The sequence below is a fragment of the Diadema antillarum genome, unplaced genomic scaffold (genome assembly GCF_040938485.1).
Source record: "Diadema antillarum isolate AM-2024a unplaced genomic scaffold, OU_Dant_1.0 seq00000766_RagTag, whole genome shotgun sequence".
NCBI classification, from domain to species: Eukaryota; Metazoa; Echinodermata; class Echinoidea; order Diadematoida; family Diadematidae; genus Diadema; species Diadema antillarum.
Window position 1 is genome coordinate 414,343 of NW_027271656.1, and position 23,372 is coordinate 437,714.

The window sequence follows — 23,372 nt, forward strand, 5'->3', positions numbered from 1 at the left end:
TTTAGCTGTTACAGGAATAGGTCACAGACACTACAATCAGCTTGAATCCTTTTAAATTGACCCTGATTAACAACTGAGCGGTGCTTCTATTACTAGATTTTTTTCTTGTAGTTCCGACCAGACCAGAAGAGAAGCCTTTTTTTTTCCACATGAGAGATAGAGAAGTTAATGGAACCAAAAGAAATTTACAGGTAGAATGATGATAATGTTTATCCCTTTAAAGATCTTTACAGGCAGTGTTTATCACTTCACAAATGTACCTTTGAAAAGGTGAGACTTGGTCTAGAAAGCATGTATTGTAATTTCCTTGATGAATATTTCATATTTTATATCTATTCATTTAATTTCCAGGGACAAGACACTTCCCAACTCACAGAAGTTATTTTGTTTGCACATAGTTTGTCATGCAGGCACAGATATGCAACAAAAAAGATCTAAAAAGACCCAACTTTCAATAAAAAAGAAAGAAAGAAAGAAAATGATATGGAACCAATGACACTTCAAACCAGTTAGCACCTACAAAAAGAAGGAAAAAAAATGTCTTGGTTCATAATGCATACAAATTTTGGATTGCCTTGTGAAAAGTGAAATCCATTTTGATGGTGACCTCTGGCACACTTAACACTGTCTGTGATTTATTCAAATACAACAGTCTCTTAACTGATTGTTTTGCCTCTTTTCCTCTTTTTTTTTCACAGAGAGGGGGTTGGAGTTGGGGTTGGGGGATTAGAGAAACATATGCAAAAAGATAATGAATTTTTGGTTTGTTTATATTTTTCTTCAGGTTTAAACCACCTGCACCACATATAACCCTTTACAATGAGCCTGATTAAATGTTTTTGTGTTAGTGTTGTTGATTTTTTTTTAAATAGTATTTGAGTACAAGATAAGATTGAATTGCCTCTAACCTCATACATGTATGTAAAATAGAAGAGATCACATGAAAGATGGCAAATACACATGGATAGCCTCAAGGGCCAAAGTCAGAGATGACCAAGGTTCTTATCAGCTCCAATGGAAACAGTGACGCTTGGTCCTTGGCCTAATTAGTCCTGTTTGAGTCCATCTGACAACTGCAGGACAAGGTCACAAATATAAGGTGGACATTAAACATGACACCACACAAGACTCTAGATGAATGTATGCAGATGCCAAACACATTAAACAGTGGCTTCCGTCTGTGTGTAAATGACTTCTTTGTCTTCTTCTATCATATGACTCGTGCTCAGGTAAAAGTTATAAACGAGAAATGCATGACTACACACATAGATGTAAAAATATATTGCTCACGGCATCGTTCTGTGGCGCAATCGCAGCTAGTCAGAGTCTGCGAAGATAAAGGATTACACCTTATCCTCGAAGACAGCCTATAAAAAGAAACAGGCAACAATTTTTTTAAAAAAGGTGGAATTTAAGAAAAAAAAAGGCTGCCAATTTGACATTAAATCTGGAAGACAAAATGGATGCATCCTTCTTGACAAAGCTGCACTTTCAATTTCTCTACAGCTGTGACCAACTTGGCGCAATTCCAGTACTTCATTCCTTTCTTCTGTCCAACTTCCGGCACCAAAAATTTCATGGCATTCGATAGCAAAGACCCGCAGCGTCCACACATTATCCAAAGACAGTAAGCTGTGGCGTCTTGAGGGGCAAAATAAGAGAGAGAGTTTAGAATCCCTGATATACGGGCTCCTCGGTGGATCTTTGGTGGGAGGAGAGTAGCCTCTCCTCCTCCTCTGTCCGTGCCCTCAGGTAGTGCTTTCTGGACCGGTACCTCTCTAAGAGAATGAAGACTGCCACAAGGGTCACCACCCCGATGGCAGCGACAAGGCAGTAGAACCCAATGGTTGGCACACATTTCTGGAGAAAACAAAATAAAACCCATGCACATAAGAGTCTTTTGCAGTACATCTTCCTTTTTTGGGACTCTCCAATACCATTTGACATATTCAGTTAAAAGACTATTAAACAGCCCTTACTTTCCTTTGTTCACTGATTGGCAAGCATGGTGGAGTGCATTCTTTGCCAAGTGGCTCTGAGGCTTGGGAACTAATTGTCGATGAATTATCATTACCTAATCCCCCTAATCTCTATTCATGTCACCATGGCCACCCTGTTGGACTGATGCACACTGCTTTACCCGAGTGGGCTTGCTTTTTTTAAAACTAGGTCAAGTTTGGATGGATTACTGAATGTCAGTGAAAACAATTTGGTGAGTTACAGTAAAGTGCTTGGCACATCAGGAGTTAATCACTTCAATTTCTTATTGACATGTTCCTATGATTCGGCAACAAACTTCCTGAATCAAACTTCCTCAATCAGAACTAAATCAATTTCCGAACAGGATTCCACTTTCATTTTGAAAATATGAACAAAAATAGTGCGTCTTTGTTTTTGAGGTTTCCTTTTATTCTTATTAATATAAAAAATGCCACACAGATGCTTCCCTTTGACTCATTTTTCCTGTATCGTTATATCCCAATGAATATATCACACTGCTTGATTTGATGGTTAAAAATCTCTCTGTCAAAAAGTTGTCACAATTGTCACAATTCTTTACAACAGCGATCTAGGATGTGCCATGATGCATATTGAACATCTCTGTCCGGACGAATCTCACCTTGTTTTTCTCGCTGAAGAGCGGGCCGCAAGTTTGGTACCTTGGCTCAAAGCTACCCGCAGGGCACGAGGCTTCCGGAGGGCAGGGCTTTGGGTCGCATGAGAAACACTGTCAGAGGAAGCACAATATAAAACAATGTGTGAAATTGATGACATTCATTTGTTTCACTTACTTAGCCCAATACTAATGGTATCCCAGGTCTGCCAACATTCCCACATCCAAATTAGGGAGATTCCACACAGCAATCAGGGAGATATCTGTGTGTTACATGCATTTCAATGGGTGAAAATAATTCCCAAATCAGGGAGATTTTAATATTCTCTTATTCAGACATGAACAGATTTTGGCATATTCAGGAAGACTCCTGCAGAATCAGGGAGACTTGGCAGCTCTGGTATCCCTGCCCCAACCCTGCGTGCCTAGGCCAAGACAAATTGCCAGTACTTACAAATCTTATCATTGGACTTTGATACAGATTGCTATGAATTGTAGAGTCATGTACAACACACAAGCATATTTGAACTAACGGCAGTCTATCTACAAGGGAAGAGCACAAAAGCAAATCATCACTCTAGTAACTACCTCCGCAAAGGAAGGAGGTTATATTTTCATCACCGTTGGTTTGTTTGTTTGTTTGTTTGTTTGTTTGTTTGTTTGTGTGCAAAATAACTCAAAAAGCTGTAAATCGATTTGAATGAAAATTGCAGGAAAAGTTGATAATGACACAAGAAACAGATTATGAAATTTTGCTAGTGATCCAGGAATCTTTAGGGATTTTTGAAGGATATCTTATATTTTGGCAGATAGGGTCAATGACCTTGGGAGTTCAAGCTGCACGCATTTGAGGTATGCATCCGTGCTCTAAAGCGTTTGCTCTACTTGGGAGAGATGCCGCATAGCTGGAAGCTGATGACGTAACAAAGGGCTTCTATACTGGGATATTTTCAGCATACAAGTGTGTATGGGTGAAAATGAACTACTTAGCAGAGGTCTGCCCTCTCTGAATGCTTTTCTAGTTGTGTATATTGCTCATAAAAAAAAGGAAAGGTACATGGCATTGCACTGGTTTAGAGCACAACAACAATTTGGCTGTAGTTAACCACAAAGTACGGCAGTGGAAAAAGGCCTTCTTCAGGAAAGTCAAAGTACAGTCCTTGAAAGACAACAAAAGAATAAAAACAGTACTAACTAAAATAATGAAATAACTGTTTAAACAAGAGAGAATTGGATGCTACAAGAGATAAAATGTTAAAATGCTTCATTATAATTTTCTGGAAAACCCTCCATTGCTAAATGAAACTACAAGAAAGAAGTACACACTAAGTATGCCACCATGCTTCATACAATTTACTTGTAAAACTTCCTTTGCTAAAGTAGAGTACTCTTGACTTCTCTGAAGAGAATAAAAAATTAAAAACTGATGAGAATGAGAATGAGAATGTTCATATTTTACTTGACTCACCGCACAGTAGAAGCCTTCGGGACACAGAAGGCAGGTCAGCTGCCCCGCCTGGGTCTGGTAGTAGCCCTTGGCACACTGGCTACAGAGACTGGTTGAGGCCAGGGGCTTGCTGAAGCCGGGCTCGCACTGGGTACAATTGTATGCTGCTCGGTGCCTGGACTCTCTCCCAGCGGGACACTCGTCACACCTACGTGGCGAAAACACCTTCATTAATCATGTGTGTCAAAAGAGGAGATTTAAAACAAAAAAGAATGTGCATAAAAGAATAACCACTAGGCCCCGCCCCTTCTTCCTACCCCTGCAGGTGCCAATGCAAACCGTCACTGTCACTGCCTAAAAGAAACTGTATTCTTTTTCTACTGGAGTATGATGTTTTTGTTACGGGAGTAGCATGTGAGGTCATATTCAATTTGCCACATGCATGAAATTCCATAAAATCTGTTCTTTTTTTTTAATATGAACTTTAAATGACAGAATACATTTCTTCTTTTCTTTTATTCAGGGGTCTATAGATAAACACATTTACAAAGATTTTAATTATGGTGCAGGTACGATTGAATAACTACTTACAGATGGGAAATTAAACTCTGACTTATATTACAGTAAATGGAGGAAGTTCCCATGTGACAACACAGAATTGCTACTTTGAGTTATTCACAACTTTACAAAAATCATATCTTTTTCAGTGTCATCAGTGAATTTGCTCAAAATGTCACTGTCCAGTTCCTCTCATTTCCCCTTAAGATGAGAAATTAATCTTTCTTTGTCCCCCTAGAGACACATTGTCAAGATATCTTACAAGAAAGACAAGACAAATGGGAAAAATAAAACAATTGCAAACTAGAAAAGCACTCTGAGAGCGCAGACCTCCGCCAAGCAGCTACTTTCCAATGATGATCTTACTCTTCCATAGAGATCAGTGATTTCCATCCATACGTATGCATGCTGAAAAATCATAAATCCTCAGCTGCGCGGCGCCTCGCCCTAGCAGAAACAAGAGCATGCACTTTAGTGCGCGTATGAAAACCTCAAAACTGCGCAGCTTGAACTCTCAAGTTCACTGACCCTTCCTGCCAAAATATCGAAAATCCATCATAAAATCCATAAAAATTTCCAGATCACTACCAAAATTTAATCATCTGTTCCTTGTGTCATTCTCAACCTTCCCTGTAAGTTTCAGCCAAATCCGTGCACGACTTTTTGAGTTATTTTGCACACGGACAAACAAACTAACAAACTAACTAACAAACAAACCAACGGTAACGAAAACATAACCTCCCTTGGCAGGGGTAATAAAAATTAAACATTGGTGATGTGTATGTCATACACATTCATGCACTGAGCCATTTTAGCTCTGAAAGATTTCTTCTACTTGTGCACCCATATAAAGTGAGAGAGCTACAACTTTGGTTTTCAAAAGAAATAATGACTGGTGTTTAATCTAGCTACACAATTATTTGTCAAATCCAAGGCCAGTCAAGGCTTTAACAAACAGCAGGAATTAGCCCGCTGTAGTCTCTGACCATTAACTAGCATGAAAGGTCAGTGGCAGTCACGTGAACAGACCCTATGACTGTGTGACAAAGGACACCACGTGTCATTTCATTGTCTTTTGAACACAATGGGAGAAAAGCATTTGCAGGAGCTTACAATAAAAGGAGAGAGAGAGAGATCAATCTCGAGCAGACAGCAAAAACAAACAAAACAAACAAAAATTTAACCCATCCATTGCCAAAGACTCTGGACAGTGTGTACAATGCTATGGGATTTTCTGTGCCAATCAGCACTGAAAGCACAGGAAAGATTCACAGACGAGGAGGTACATGCACATTCAGGTGTAAGGAAGCTGACTGGTGGCTAGATTACTAAACTTCCTGACATGTGACATATGTGCATGGTTCTTCCAACTTCTCAGTACCATGTCACAAAGTATCATCAGAGAAACAATAACAAACTGCACTGAGAGTCATACATTTTCCAACTAACCCAGTACCTAACTGGTAGACAATGTATTATTTTGTACTTCAGCCAACAAGGTAAATCTACATCCTTCAAAACTTTATAAATTTTCCCATCAATAGCTGAAGTAAAACAGACACAGTACTCACTACAAAAGCCAGTTCAGAGTTGCAGTCTGAGCATGTCCCTACAAAGGCCACTGCAGACCGTCTCTTCTTTGAAGTCAAACTTAATTCATTCAATATTCTGTATGGCCAACAACATTTTGTTTGTTTGTTTTTTTAACACACACACACACATACAATGTCACATGCATATACACTGTATATTGATTTGAAAGAAAAAAATAATAAAATGAATTACGGCCCTTTCAAAGAGGGAGTAAACCACTTGCTACAATTACAGGATATAAATTGCTATGATGTGAAACAGTGGAAACCATTTCAATCATGATATGGATAGAAGCTTCTTTACTCAGCATAGATACTGGTATGTGAATCATGCAATGGCATTATCATATCTTCATTACTTACACACCCAAAGGCATTTATTGGGTGTGTACGTAACTCCTGCCCACAAAAAGAAAAATAAAATCAAAGGAAACGAACACAAATTATCTCTCATACTTGCAATTTCTTTTGATATTGAATGCCAGGTTGATGTCAACATGAAACCCATGCCATACTTAGAAACCAAACCTTCAGCGCAGAATCTAGAAACAAGACAATGTCCACGGCACTGCTAACATACTGTAAAGCGAGGAGACACACTAATCCCCACTGCTCATTTGTTAATTTTCTTAATCTTTGCTCCTTTTCCATAAAAATCCACTTCAAGTTCTTCCAAAAATGTAACAGACTCACGGCATGAAGAAACCCAAACCAAAGTATTGCTTGACTGTTGATTTGAGAGGCCAGCTAGATAGATAGAGAAATATAAAATAGAGTGATAAATACATGTCGATCTAGATACACATGATAGATCTGTGTCATATACCCTATATAAAAATGATATATGATCCCTCTTTAATAGGAAAGAGACTTACGCTGAGCAGCCAGTGCGGTTGCAGTATGACCCAGCGTAGCACGGCTGACACTCTGTCTCACCAGAGAACCACTGGAAGTAACCTATTGGGCAGCTAGTGCAGTTCACATCCCCTGGCATACTGCTGACTTTACCTGTCTCAGACACACATACAATGAAAATACATGAGATCAGGAACACGCATGAATCGAATAATAATAATAATCATAATACAGAGGGAACTCAGTATAACAAGATCCTGGGGACCAAGACAATTTATTCTTTCTATCAGATATTTTGTTATACCAGTTGTCAATAGTCAATACAATACAAAGGAAATACATTTATTGAAACAAGAAATTAGTTTATATCAGGTATTTTGTTATATCAGATAGAATCACTTTATACCAAGTTTCTACTGTACTGCATTTATAAAGCACATAATCAACACATGCTTCTCTATGCACTGTACAATTCAGAATATATATTTTGCTTACATACTATGTACAGTAGGTAAATTGTAGACAAAAGGGTCCATATTCACGAAGGTGGTTTATATCAAGTCCATGGTTTATCAAATGCAAATTCTGTGTGCGTAAATGCGTTTGAGAGATTGCACATGCCAAAAGATATCTAATACCTAGTAATAAACATGTGAAAGGTACGCTTACTTCACACTTATTTTAGTCCATGGATTGAATCTAAACCATCTGATCATTTTACTTTTAAACCATCTTTGTTGTGAATACAAGCCAAAGAGTTGTGAATGTCAAAAATTCATGATCATGAACATTTAATTGACTTACTTAAGAATTCTGATGCTTTCAAAATGTCATCCTTACATGCTGAAGGATAATCACAACAAAAAGCCTACATACCATGAAAAGATAATCTGGGCCCTGTTTTATGAAGATTATAATTGATTATATAGTTGATTTCTGTCATATTTCTATGGCAACCTGTATGGTAAGGGAATTTACAATTGATTATTCTAAATATCGCTTGATAAAACGGGGCCCTGGACTTATAACACTCAAGTTACTCAGCATTCCTTGATAACCAGTGACAGAAGAGTATTACTTATGTTAAACAAATAATTTTTTTGTTACTTAAATCTGAGTAAAACAAAATCATGCAATACATGCACTGTGTATCTGTAATTCCTCACTATTCAAAAAAGTATATGCACCCACCATAACAAGATATTTTCATATTGACCTAAAACCAAAGACAATTAGGTGTCCCCCCCCCCCCCCCCCAACACACACACACAAAAAGATCTGTTTAAAATAAAAATTAACATTTTCATACAGTCATATTCGGACTATGTACATTAAAAGAAAGAGACGAGTATGCAACTGTTGTATAGAAATACAAGTTACTATCATGGTAACACTATCAGCATTGACCAGTAGACCAATGCCCTCATGTTGATACTCTTAACCCTTGTGACATGAAAAATGTATCTACGAATGCATACTTAGTACAAGTACAAGGGCTTTAACCACAGCAATGTTTATACCCTGGTGTCATAGAAATCATATAGACTACAGCACAAAATTTTGTCAGCAATAAAGAGCAATGAAACTGTTTACACAGTTTGATCAATACACAGCAATAATTCTGAATTGGCCAAGTTTGGTACCTTGGACTTTCCACAGTGGATAATGAACTTGAAATTTCACTGCAGTTTTTTTCTTATTTTGTTTGTGCTCATGAAGTGGTATCTTTTTTTCTCCTTCATGCTGTAACTACAGTACCATATCGACGTGACAGGTTTTCACAAAATAAGTTTTATCTATTAGTCATGTTTGTGAATAATAAATATCTTGATACTAGACCTTCCAAAAGAATGGTTTGCTTGTAAACAAACAGTAAGAAAAAAATGGGGGATGTATTCCCAAGGAAATACTTCAAGGAATGAACATTTCTTCGAATTCTATGCTTAAGACACATTTTATAATGAAAAAAGAAACACTCTGTTTTGATCAACCAGAGATCGAAACTCACATATGTAATGACTGTTCGATACACTGTCTTCTTCATTTCCGTTCTCTCTACCTGCATTATATTTCTACATCAATTTCACCCATAAAGTTACTTGCTCATCAAATCTATATTTGGCTGAGGAAAAAAAATATCTTAAGGCTGTTTTGTAAGATCAATTTAATCATCCACATTTCAATAATGCCTAGTGATGTTCCAAACAAGGAATTAACTGTTTCACCACAATATTTCTTTGTCCTGTTTTGGGTCCTGTTTGTTTTTTCCACAATGGTGTTGATTTTCTGTAATGCTGGTATTTGTGGATTTGATCTCAGCATATTTTTTATAAATGTTACATTAAAAATAAGTTTCAACAATTTTTAAAATGTTTTGGATATAATACAAACTTACAACCTTCCAGTAAATTCTTTGAAATGACTTGGTCAAAAGTCAAGACATAACAAGTGAGGATACCTACATCTTTCATAACCATCAGGAACTGAGTGTACAAATATGTCAAATTGAAAAAAAAAAAATGTGTTAAGTTCACAGTTTAGAAAACTGAAATTAGAATTATGTGTATTTACCTTTTTTTCATGACAGAAATATATGGTGCTGCAAATTTGCTTCATATACAACTATCATAAAATCCCAAGTCAACCATTCAGTCCTTCATCAATACACTTGTATGTAACCTGTTCAAGAAGATGTGACCCCAACAGTTTGTGGGTTATCAATGCTTACAATTTTTATTTCATTCCACCATAATAGTGAGCACAGATATGCTTGAAGGTCACTGTGTTTAGACCTGTCTTGTTACTTGCTTTGAGAAGAGTGGCCTGAGACTCATAAAAATGGTGTCAGTTCCAGGTATCCTTGATGACGATCGGGGATTCTCACAATATATGCTACAATTGTACAGTAGTCTCTCCATTTTGGAGAAAAAAAAAAATCTTCGTGGAAATTCTTTTCATGTGTGCTGTGGGGTCATGCTGGCAATACATTTGGGTTGAGATTATTTTGCCAGTCTTCATAGGGAATTTTACCTGAAATATCATCTGAATTCAGTGCATGCACATAAACTCGTTTTTAAGGCACAAGTTATGTTTGAGAAAATTTAGAAAAGGCATTCTGAAAGAGGTAAGTGAAGCGATCTTTCATTATGCTAGCAAGATAGAAACAACTGGAACCCTCTTAATATATAATTTTTATACATGTATAGTTCGACTGCTAAGAAATCACAAATTGCTGAAGTCTTCTAGTCTAGTGACGGCAGCACATGGGTTTATCAAAACAAACAACTATTCATAAATTTTGTAACAACTGCTTATTTTCCTCTGACTTCCCTGATGTGTTTGACTATTATTTCTGCATGAACTGAATCCACATTTAAATGTTTGTGATAAATTTCCAAAAAATCATACAGAAATCACAGAATATATGGCAAAATGCGACAGAAATCATAAATATAAGTATAGTCACCCATTAAATCTAGTATTGGTGAGGACCTTGCAGAAACAAATACACACAGAGATGTCATTACACCAATACACACAATGTAAAATTGCATATCAATGATAACTAAAAGAGTAGCAGAGAAGAAGGAGAGATACAGATAACAAACAAACAAAAGTGGAATGAGTTCATTAAGTATTCTCATCTGCACAAGGCTCTCTAGACAAACAGCCTTTGTCTTGTGTTACGTCACTTCACACAAATGTCATTTAAAGAGAACATATCGCAAAGTCAGGAAATTCATCAATTACTAATAAACATCGATGTATGATTATTAAGAGCAATTTTGTCAAAACCTTCCTGATACTGAATGATGGAGTAGTTTGGGAATTTCATGTTACAATTGCAAGTGAGACAGTAACAACTTATAAAAGGATATGAATTTGACATTTGTTTTGACAGAGATTTGTACACTAATCACACACATTTTGATTCCTTATTCCTTAGTTGGGATGTAATTTCATGGCATGGGATCAAGCAAACAATATAAAAATGAAATGCAGAAACTACAGCACTGTGCATCGACTAATTCCCCTTTCAAGATCCAATGCACTGCACAGGAAAATTACACCAGTGACACACACAAAAAAAGTTAAAGCATACGACATAAGAAGTCAAACTTGGCTCAACTTGATCACATGAGTGTCATACGAGTTCACTTCAAGAAAGGACATATAAGTAAGCCTACACTCATGCAAACATGTACACTCACACACACACACACAACGAACCTCAAGAGATAAACATCTCACAAGGCTAGTTCATTACATGTATAACCTCACCTGGTGGACACGGAGTGCAGTATTTGCTGCCAGACACATTGGCAAATGTTCCTGCCTCACATTCGGTACACTGGGGACTTCCTGGCACACTGCAGGAAGAGGAACCACTGGCATTTATACAAAATATACAGAATATGACATGGAATACCACTAAATGGTATAATCAATGGGGCCATTACTCATTTATCATACAGAAAGACATAGTAGACTTTTTGTTTTGTTTTGTTTCATGGGTTGTGAATTCTTTGTTCTTGTGGGGGGGGGGTTCTTTACTGGTATTTGTTTGTTTGTTTGCTATTTTGGTTGTGTGTGCAACCAATTTTGTTTCATGCAAAAATATTCTGAAATTCCTCTTGAATGTGTACATGACAACCCAGGTTCAAATCAGCAATAGGTAAAAGAAATTGTACATGACTCAAAACAGAGACTGATAAGTCACTAATTAATATCATAATTCATATCTTCACGTAGCTCTAACTCATCATAACCTTTTCTCTTTCTATAGAGCATTTGGCCTTTATAAAACCAAGAAGAAATATGCAGATGACCTTTGATTGAATCAGAGCCAAACATGATGACATTATGTGTTTTGCTTGTGCCTTTCCTACCCTGCAAGAGTCAACAAAGAAAGCCCTCGGTGCGTAGCACTCTTGTGAGCTTAAAAGGTAACTTCAAACTTTGACAGTTTCGCTGTGGTATCACTCGAGAGTATGAAAGTAACTTAATTGTAACTACCTCTTAAAGGGCAGTACACACAGTAATTACTCTGTACCTACAATGTAAAGTGTCAAAAGGCATCCCAGCAGAACAATACTTAGCTGCATTACTAGATAGAAAACTAACAGTTTTTATGTCGCATCAACTTGTTACGACCTTGAGTGAACAATCAGGCTATTATTGCCTCTGTCATAAGCAAACACTTGAATTTGTCTTTATTACCTCATATTGTATCTTAATATGAATTGGCTGTGTGAATTCTGGAGCTTGAGATCTCTAAAATTTAAACAGTTAGGAGCCTTGACAGTCACCTGTACCACTTAAGTCAGTTTTGCAGCTGTCACCCTTGAAAATGATTCCTGCCGCAGTCAGTCAAATGACCACTTTTCTGATATTGATAGGCAATGCGTTCAAATTAAATGATTTTATATCGCTTGTGTTCAATAGTTTATTTCTACTTCAAAGGTGGAGATAACCTAATTCAGACAAAAACTGTCATTGTCCATAGTAATGAATATGGAATTATATAACCAGTAGACAGCAAAACAAAGCAGGGATGCTATTCCTTGTCAGACATTTCCTCCTTGCTTGCTGGGATATCAGTGTACAATTGTTGACAGCTCTTCTTGGCGTAAATCCACTTACCTACTGGCCGACCCTGGCTGGCAAAGCTCACACCCGGTCGCTGCTAAGTCCGGCTGACTCTGACCAACTGGACACTTTGTGCAGTTGTGGCTACCCGTGTGGTTGGAGAAGCTTCCACGGGGGCAAGTGAAGCACTTTGAGAGGCCCGTCTTGTTAGAGAAAAAGCCCTCTTCGCAAATGTCGCAGGTGGCGTTACCCTCCCCGGGCTGGGCATACCCCTTGGGACATGGCGTGCAGCTCATGGCTGATGTGGTATTTGAAAATGAACCTTTTGGACACAAGAGGCACTCCGTTTGGCCGGATTCAGGCTGGTACTCGCCTTCACCGCATTGTATACAGAGTTCTTCATTTGTACAGGAACCACTCTTGTCACAGCACGCACAGTCTTTCTCACCTGAATAGTACCATGAGCATGCAAAAAAATACAAACATATTTTTTTTCTTTTAAATTGAGAAAAGACCTTGGACAATACCTACTCATAACAGCTGTATAAATTCACTTATATATCAATGACACATATATACAAGTGTATCATTTCATCATCAACTCCAAATTTTGAAATTCCACCAAGTATTTTCATATACCGTATAGAATTCACTCATGACAATATCTTATAGTAGTGCTGTAAACAAACAAACTGCCTCGCTACTGTACATTGCCTTTTGATTTGATTTGTATTCAAATGTGAACTTTGCCAGGGCTGTTTGATGAACTCCGCCTCCAAAACTGATAATGCTTGGGTCCTCACATACCCAACACTGCATGAGTAATATTCCATGGGCCATACTAATCCTAAAAGCACCATGGTGTTTACACAGCACCCTGTGCACACCCTCTACCAACCAGAGTACTGTAACATTTGAGGCCAAAGGCCAAGAGTCCTCGAACTCAATCTCAGCTGTGATACAATTGTACAATGATTCACTGGCCACTTATGACATGATTTTGTACCCAATTCACGATTACACAATGGCAATATTAGCAAAGTCAAGAATAAAGTTGCATATTTTTTTTCTTGAACACAGGTGAAACCATTGGCTGAAGATGTTTTTTTTTCCTCTCCTTGAGCACATCGATGATTGCCACCTGTGGCATTCTAAAATGCACTTTCACCAGTATCTTTTAGCACATTAATTTACTGGTGCAAAGAAGACATAATTCATACAACCATGACATACAGCACTTGACTGCCTGTAGCACACAATGCACTGTTGAGAATCCATATTCCATATGACTTATCAGGTTAACCTTGGTTGGGCATGGCCCAGGGCTATTAAAATTTGCTGTCGGGCCACCAAACTTTACTGATCATACCTTTTGGTGGCCTGATCAGGCAACTAAGATTCAATGGAGTGAGTCCCAGTTTTCCAAAAATATACATTTCAATGGAATCGATGAATTCTTGGAATTCTTTTTTGCTGGCAAACTTTAAACAGTAATTTGGTCATAGTAAGCTACATTTGTATATCCCCCTCCTCAAAAGAAAGTAAAATGATTTAACAGAAAAATATATCGTTGCTGGGGCGACAAGACCTCGTATCTACAAAATGTCAAATGTTCAGGAGAGCCCAAAAACATGGCGGCCAGAGCACTGTGGCGAATGGGATAGCCTTTCGTTCGGACACGCCGTGGTAGCTTCATTTTTGGAGTAAGACAGTTCGGATTTGGACAGGACATCACTTAACCTATTATTTGACCATTAATCCAAAGAAGTCATTTTCACCAAAATTGCAGATACAATGTCTTGTCACCCCAGTGGCAATAATGTATGTGGCATGACACAAGTGCATGCCAATTTCTGATTTGACTGCTGCACCTGTACAACAATAAGTACTCACCTAAATTGGCAACACTCCCAGGATCACAGGCAGAACACTCCTGGGTGAAAGAAGAACAGTTGAATTCCAATACCAGGGAGCCATCGGGTAGGAGGCTGCCAGAATTGTGGATGCTTCTCCTCAGTCGAGCCTCTGTGAACCACGACGTCCAAGACAGTGACCAAGAAGATCCAACTGGTGACAAAAATTCAGGGACATATCAAGCAAAGAGAAACTTCTTGAACACATAACATTGGTGGAGATGAGGATTAAGCTTTTGACTCTTTGCGAGATACCAAGAAACCAATGTGAAATGTTACAGAGCATACCAATCTAAGAGGAATTCAAAATTTATTTGATGAAAACTGGTTTTGAAATGGCCGAGATATCCAAAAACAAAGTAAACCACATTGATACTATTACTAATAAAAGGTGGGTCCCACCTTTTACAATGTTTTAGTATCAGTTTGTTTTGGATATATCTCAACCATTCCAAAACCAATTGCCATCAAATAAATGTTGAATTCCTCTTGGAATTACACGCTTCTTCATATATAATGAGACATTTCACATTATCTCACACAAAAAAAAAGAGTATTTTCTTAGTTTAACCCATTGAGGATGGAATGATTTTGCTACAACACGCATTTCCCATAGACACCTGCCCGAGTATATTCGGGACTCGTTTTCAACGGGTTAATGGATGTAGGCAAAGTTTGCATTTGAAAATGGATTCACAAGTACAATTGTAGGTCTCCATTGAAACAGAAATCTTCACAGTGGAAACTTGTTTGCACGCATAAAAACAAGAAGTATTCATGGGTGGTAAACATCCCTCATAGAAAGTGATACAGATCACTTGATCTTATTAAGGAAATACTTCATTACTAGTTTACATTACATTCAGGCTAGACCATACTGATTGTGACAAGTGTGTAGCAAAGTTTCTAAGAAGTGAAAGAGCCTACACGGAGACCACTGTAGGACAGAAACTTGCCTATAGAACCTCGACCTTATTGCTACACAATCAGAGTCAAACTTGAAATTGTAACAACACTTCATTATCTAATTTCCTTTCTTTTTGCTTCTAGACATAGTTTATTTAAACCTACATTATGTATGTATGTAACATACGGTGTACTTTTGTACTTGATATGACTACAATGGAAACAATGGAACATATATCAATACTATGTAGAAAGGATGAAGCGAAGATAGACAGGATTAATTTCATTACCTAGCATCAGCAGGAGGGCAGTCTTCAAGATCATCTTGTACCAAGCTCCACTGTACACATGATATCCACTATCCTTCCACTCCTCAGCCATATTGCGGCATCCTACACACAGCTTTCCTCACAACTGACATGCGGAGTTAACACGATCACTGTGGAACGATGTGGTAAATAAAACAACAACAAAAAATCATATGTCAATATCAAATGCCAACATACATAAAATTTATTCAGGTGCAGTATGGCCCCCAATTAGGCATATCCTCACTGGTCCATGTATTTTGACTGTCCAGTAGACATCTTCTATTGCAGTCTGAAAACTGGTAAATGACACTAAAAACGTCCTGACACAGCGCAATACACTGTAAGTCCCTTTTGCAGTGGGTTGTGAGCAGAAGCTTCTGCAGCTAACTCTAGAGGCATTCTAGGGATTCAATATAAACGTAAAATTTGAAGTTACTGCTTGGAAAACTTGCGTGTTTCTGACTCAACCAGGTCTGGGTGAAAAAAAAAAAATGTTTGTGTATTCAAATCAGTACAATCTACATCCTGTGAATTAATTCCGAGAAAGCATATTTTTTTTTGACATGGACATTCTTAGATTTATCTTATGAACTCACATCATGTATACATACAGAACATGGGTAGTTTGCTGAGATACAGTAAAACTACACACACAAGCTGTGAGCTCAAAATAAACAGAGGGTATTGTATGGTATGGACAGCTCAATTGAAATCTAAAGCTCTACAAAGGTGATGTCATAGATACATGTACATGACTAGACAGTACACAAGGCCTCACAATACCTGTACTGTAAGTAAGTCATACCAATGAGTGGCACAAAAAAATATATTGCATGGTGTGCGACAGCACTGAATATTTGCAACACTCGTTACATCACTGGTGACACATCTAGGGCATTGGGGTACTACATGTATTTTTTTTTTGTAACTTCACTGCACCACTGAATTTATGAGGCGATGCGTCAGGTGATGTTAAACAATTTCCTTATTACGTGGAAAACTCCTTTTGTAATGCCAGAACTTCCAGTTTCAGAGTACTTTCTCGCCTGGCTTTTTCTGTTTTATCATACTATATCATATTACATTATTATATTAATGATGACTGTCTTTAATGAGTTGGAGGTGACATAAAATGATGTCAAGAATCAAACTCAATGCTATTGTGAAATTCGCTTTGTGTTTGCTCTGTGTTGTACAGCGACTGGGCTGTGTATAGAGGTACAACGTACCTCCTTGATTTTCCTAGTGAGAGAATGGAGGAGGGCGTGTGAGCATGAGATGAGGTGCCGAGGCATGCTGCGGCGGAGCCATGAGACTTTAAATTGTTACTAGGTCCGAGTATATAAACTACTAGTACTAGATAAAAAAATCTGTCTGTCCGTCCGGAGGGGTCATTTTATATTATTGTTGACTTTACAGCTTCTCCGTATTAGGAAGGGATTTCGCGAAGCCAGATGCAGTCTCCACAGAACATATCCCTGACGACCACATACAGACCGATTTTTCAGTCAAATAAACTAGATCTACCTGTGATTTCAGTGCAATTCTTTGGTGCAGTGAAATTTGACTTCTCTAGACAGTAGACCATTCTAATTAATGATATAAAATTAACTAACAAGTTAGAGGGGTCTAGTCTTGCTAAAAGTAAAACCAGATTCTGCATGGTATGTTGATATGACAGACAGAAAGGAGGTTCTATAAAGTTACCACAACTACCCGTCTATGATACTCAATTACTACGTAAATTCACTGTTTCTATTTTTCTATTCTACATGTTCTAACTTAAAACTGTTAAATACTAGTAGTAGGTAGGTCGTGTAGTACTAACCACGTTAGTAGAAATTTTCTATATCACCTGGCAACAGTACACATTTGTGATCACAAAGTTTTACATCAAGAGAGTTTGATCCGTGAAGAATGTGCTATTAAATTTATAGGCAACATATTGAATAGCGCTGTATGTTCACTCCTGGATTAAAAACTACCTTTACCTTCGTATGTATGAAACTGTAGCCTAGCTACTTTATCAAATGTGTACTTTGGTATACAGTACAGATCGAGCATGCATATCATGCACATACATTTATCTATATGCGTGGAAATGAGTGTTTATACAGAGATGACAGCGGCACATGACTAGATGAGAGGGTGTGCAGTGGGCAGTATCCCTCAGTCGACTGCGTACTGACTGTGGTACCGACCCGGCCCACCCAGTCGGCCTGCTGGTTATGGTCCGACCAACCCCGTAGAGCTTTGCAGAGGAAAAGTCGCAGCGCCGTTCGCGCTATGCTACCACCTAAAACGACTTACCACCATGTCCATGGCGCAGTTGTTCGGGTTTTTTTCCCCCGTTAGATTAATAAATCACAGTTAAGATTGTAGAAATGCGGTGACTTTCTGTTCCTTCCCGTATGAGGTGTACGGCTTGTTGAGCAGCAGAAAAGCGTTACGTTTCCCGATCAGCACAAGTCAGACAAAATTTCACATTGAATCCGAATACGGTAGAGTACTGTACTGCCGTTAGTACGGTACATTTGGAGCTAGCCGAGGGCTGCTGAAGCAAGGATTTGGCTGAACAATCTACAGTACACACACTGTACATAGTGCGTGCGTGACACACACTGGTACACGTACACTCCCACTCCAGTCCAAAGAGCGTACAGCTCTTTGCTCCAGTCGCTGTACCGACAGCGTCTGGTCGCGCTACACACCACCACCAGCTACGTTCGCAGTGATTGTCATAACATTTTTTTTTTTTTTTTTTCTGAAATCTTGACTGACGTCTGTCTCGGGGATGTGAATGTTCCGGACTTTCCATTCAACTTTGAAGCAATACTTTTTTTCTTTTTTTTTAAACAGTTCACACTGCACTTATAAATGTAAAAATGACTGTAACCACTATTCTCTCTCAACATCATGTCATACGAGCGTCTGTCTTGTGACTGAAGTAACAATTACTAAGGAAGGTCATTTTGTTTACGGAAGGACATTGTTAAGACTGAAAACCTAAACATTTTTTTTTTACAATAAAAATTGGATATTGAAAAATGTGAGAAAGTTGACAGTTTGGACATAACAGTGACATCATCTGCAATCACATGAAATAATGGAAATAAATGCAATGTCTTCACTCTAGAATACGTTATATCTCTCCCTATCGCTATCTATTACACATGCATACACACATATATAATTATATATGTACATATTAAAAAAAAAACAGAACTCAAGAAATGTACAATGTGGTTGATATTCCATACCAACAGTTTCTTTGAGGAACACACAAAACTGCAGGATCCCTGGCCTTTTTTTCAAGTGATTTTGATTCACTGGTTTCAAGGGTAGGAGTCTGAAAATTTGTGTTCTTCAAATATACTGATTGGTATTGACAGAATGATACATTTCTTGAGTTTTTTTAAATGTTTATACAGTATAGGTATATACGTGTATACTCATTGTATCAACACACGGACTACAAATTACTCTACACACACACACACACACACACACACACATACACACACACACAAACATATTTACAGTATGTACTGAAGCTGATTAATCATATATTGTATCAACATGTGGACTATAATTAATTACTCTATACACACACAAACACACCCACAAGCACTCACACATATTTACAGTATGTACTGAAGCAGATTAATCATAATATCAGAACTGTCAAAGACCCTGTATGTGCATGGCTATCAAAATGAGTATGTTTTAATTTCTTTGGAATTGTCAGGTGTGTGCTGTCTCTTCTTCAATCTATAACTCTCCCTATCAAAACCTTCACAAGTGAAAGAAAGAGAAAGATATGGGAGAGTAGAGAGCAGCCAACTTTACTCACAATGTTCGAGTGTGTGTGTGTGTGTGTGTGTGTGTGTGTGTGTGTGTGTGTGTGTGTGTGTGTGTGTGTGTGAGTGTTTGTGTTTGTATGTGTGGTAATCATTCCCTGCCCTCATGTCCAAGAACATTGAATACATGACTACAGTCAATGTGTACATACACAGCTCTCACAGAAATCTTTGCCTGAATAACAGAACAGTGTACATGAACCGAAATGAAATATGATTTTTCCTTTAAGTTTGCAAAGCAATTATAGTATTTTCCAGTATTTTCCATAAACGACTGTTTATGGCCATTAACTAATGATCATACACTGTACATACCAACAAAACAGATATCAGTAGGTGTACATGATGAATGGTTTATTCTTTTAAAGGATATCAGAACTCACAGTATGACACTCAAAAAAGCTTTCATTGCATACAAAAACAGGCCTTTTAACTCAAATTAAGCTGGTCTATCAGCCACAAAAATTGCCATGATATCACCCAAACTCATAGCACCACATATACATACATTTGTAAGCTGTCAAACTCTGGCATCTATTTCAATTAATAAGATTAACATCTTCTTTTGCAGAAATGTACTGTATTCCAGCAAATTTCCATCTGGCATTAAAACATGGCAGTCGAGTACATACATCCCTACTTCAACTTCATGACATTCAAACCACAGCCTACCATGTTGATCATTTGATCTTTCGTGCATTATGTAATCTTGGTACATCACAGGAAAGTTCACAGAAATTTCAAATAGACAATTAATGCATGTACAGCATTATTTTGAATGAACTGGTCTCAAACACAGTCAATCTTTTTATACAAAGTGTACATCAAGAAAATTACAGTTTACCATGTAAGGGCAAAGATGTTAATAGTAATAATGGATGCAAACATGAGTCATTGAAACTGAACATGAAGGGAAATTAGATGTTATTATATGATTCAATGATTAGCAGAGACTTTAAAAAAACACCTCCTTGCATTATATGTTGATCACTGATGTATGACTTTTAATGCTCAATATGTGAATTTTGTAACCACAAAGACAGTTATTATGTACTGCTGTAGCCAATTGTGTAGCATTTCAATAATGCCCAACTTGCACTGTTCTCTGGAAATCCTATACAGTGCACTCCCGTTACAACGAACACGGTTATAACGAAGTAAAACTTCTGGTCCCAAAATTATCGCCATTAAAGTCTATGGTACAAAATTTGGTTATAACGAACACGGTTATAGTGAAATTTTTGTTATAACGAAGTCTTTTCCGAGCACCACTGACAAAGAAAAACGAAAGAAATGTGCTTCGTTATAACGAAATGCGGATGGCTTCCGAAAATATGTAGCGGAACAAGCATTTATATATAGCGTCTCTGCATGGGCGAACGCGTCACATCACTTTGTGTTCGCTCCGTGTGTAATGCAGTTTCCAAGGGGAACTTGCGTTATTGTATTACAATAATCTGAAATTGAATAACTGTTTTGTTTTATTGTTCAAAAAGCTTTCCAATGTATGATGAGTATTCAACAAACAGAATATAATATGTTAGTGGCTTCCTTGTTTTCGTTATATATTGTATTTGTTCGGTTATAACGAAATTTCGTCGTAACGAAAGAAAACTTCCGGTCTCGAGCATTTCGTTATAACGGGAGTGCACTGTACCGCATTTCACAACTCCCTCTGCTTTTCTTTCTTTTCCCATCTCCCTCTTGGTTTCTCATCTCAGCCCTTCCTTCAAAAATATATCGTTTTCACTTAATATCTGCATATTGTATTCTGTATTGTTTATCAATTCATTTTATTATCATTATTTTTTTTTTTTTTTTTGGGGGGGGGCCTTGTTTAACATGCTGTGATGTTTGTTTGTTGTTGTTGTTGCTGTTTTGGTCCCACACAGCATTCCATATATATACATTAACCTGTTTCAATTTTGTAATTGGCATGCATAATACTATGTATTCAGTAATACATTTGACAACTTCGGTAAAGTTCCATAACATTACTGAGTATGTTCCCTTGGATCATTATCAGCACTAGGCATCACCTGAACAATTCCTAAAAATACACTGTACTTCAGCCATAGGTCCTATATATCGATAGGAACAGAAAACTCAACCTAAAATGTAACTTAATACTCCTCATTTCCTTTCTTGTTCTGTAGTTTTTACATATACTCTTGAGAGTAAACTCAGCAATAAAGTTTGTTTTCTGATGCTGCAAGCTTTCTAAACAATTTTGATGCAATCCACCCTGTTTCAACAAATATCCATGCAATGAATTCTCTTATGACCAATACAGTAAAACCTTGCATAAGCTGATCTTGTGTAAGTCAACGAACTGCTGCAGTCAATACAATGAAGAAGTGCCGTCTTTTCAAACTTAGTTATTTTACACAAACCTTTTTACACAGGTCAACATCTTTAAAGTAAAAAATCGCATAAGTTGACATGATTTAATGGTCCTGACTAAGGATATCGTACATCAATTACCTAGTATAGGTCAACAAATATTTATTTACTTTATGAATAAAAACATAAAACAGGACAAGAATGCTTGGCATGTGATTGTAGCGTTTTTTTTTGGTCAGTTTGTGAGTTCGAGATAGTGTCTAGTGCAGGTGTAGGTGTGTTCGTCATGCTCCTTGACATGTACCGTCTTGTTGGCTGTTACTGACTGCTTGTAAGACTGGAGAAAAACTCTCCCTATCTCTTTCATTCTATATGCCCCTAAATACCTGCTACAGTGACAGCCATGGTTTTATGAGGAGCAATTTACGACCAGGAGAGAGATATTGTGCCTGAAGTGTTTTGATCACAGTATTATAAAAGGATGTTCACATAGCTGAACACACATATTGTCAGCTGAGGTCCAGACGGGCGTTATCACATTCGAAGATTTGAGCGTGAATACAAACGAATCCATCAATTTTTATGAAACAAAAAGTAAAGTGGGTCGATTATAAGCATTGTTCCAAATGTAAGGTAGAATAGCACCCACACGTTTCCAATACTGAACATTTTACTGGAAATAGATTAATTCCAAATTGACAACGCAATGTAGAGGAGATCTAGCTCTACAACATGATACTAATAAGCTAATACCACCCTCCCCCCAATAAAAAAAAAGGATAAAGTCCTGGTTCTCAGCCAACAATATAGGCCTGTAAATCCATGTACATGCTTTACTTAGTGGTCTCACAGCTAACATTGCCCTTCACTTTATTTCAGAGGGCCTCCATCTTGAAATATAAAGTATAGGGTATAAAGTTCAAAGAAAAAGGAATTCCAAGGGTTTATTGATCAGCAGTCAATTTCATAACATCCTGCTATCACATGTATACGTGACCTAAAAGACATTGGTCTTTACCTCTGTGTAAATGACTAGTTGCAGACAGTTGCATATCATCGACTTTGTTCGCTTTAAGTCAACACACTTTCTCTGGTTCTGTGTATGCCAACTGATGTGAAGAATTACTGTACATATTTGTTTCATACCAACTCAATGAAAACACAAGTGTTGGAAAAGGAATTTTAGTACAATCTGAGAAGCAATATGGCCTTGTCACATTACATTTTGCCTGTCAATGGTTCAAAGGCACATTCCATCATGGTGAGAATACGCAAAACTAAATAACATCTAGAGCAATAATTCAACCTTCAATGTGTGCAAAGAGTTTTCGGCCACATACATTTGACGACACCAAGGATGAATAACAGTGGTTGACTCTAGCAA

General features: G+C 37.6%; 1 protein-coding gene across 1 annotated transcript; it reads right to left on the reverse strand.

Moving 5' to 3' along the window:
- Window positions 1–1,668: 1,668 nt before the first annotated feature.
- On the reverse strand, window positions 1,669–16,022 carry LOC139738718 (uncharacterized). The gene is made up of 8 exons (XM_071649354.1): window positions 15,765–16,022; window positions 14,549–14,722; window positions 12,710–13,103; window positions 11,348–11,436; window positions 7,087–7,219; window positions 4,083–4,269; window positions 2,621–2,728; window positions 1,669–1,860 (listed from the first exon to the last, which is right to left on the reverse strand). The coding sequence occupies exons 1-8, from the start codon at window positions 15,853–15,855 to the stop codon at window positions 1,669–1,671; spliced, it is 1,368 nt and encodes a 455-aa protein (XP_071505455.1). The 5' UTR covers window positions 15,856–16,022.
- Between the last annotated feature and the right edge of the window lie 7,350 nt (window positions 16,023–23,372).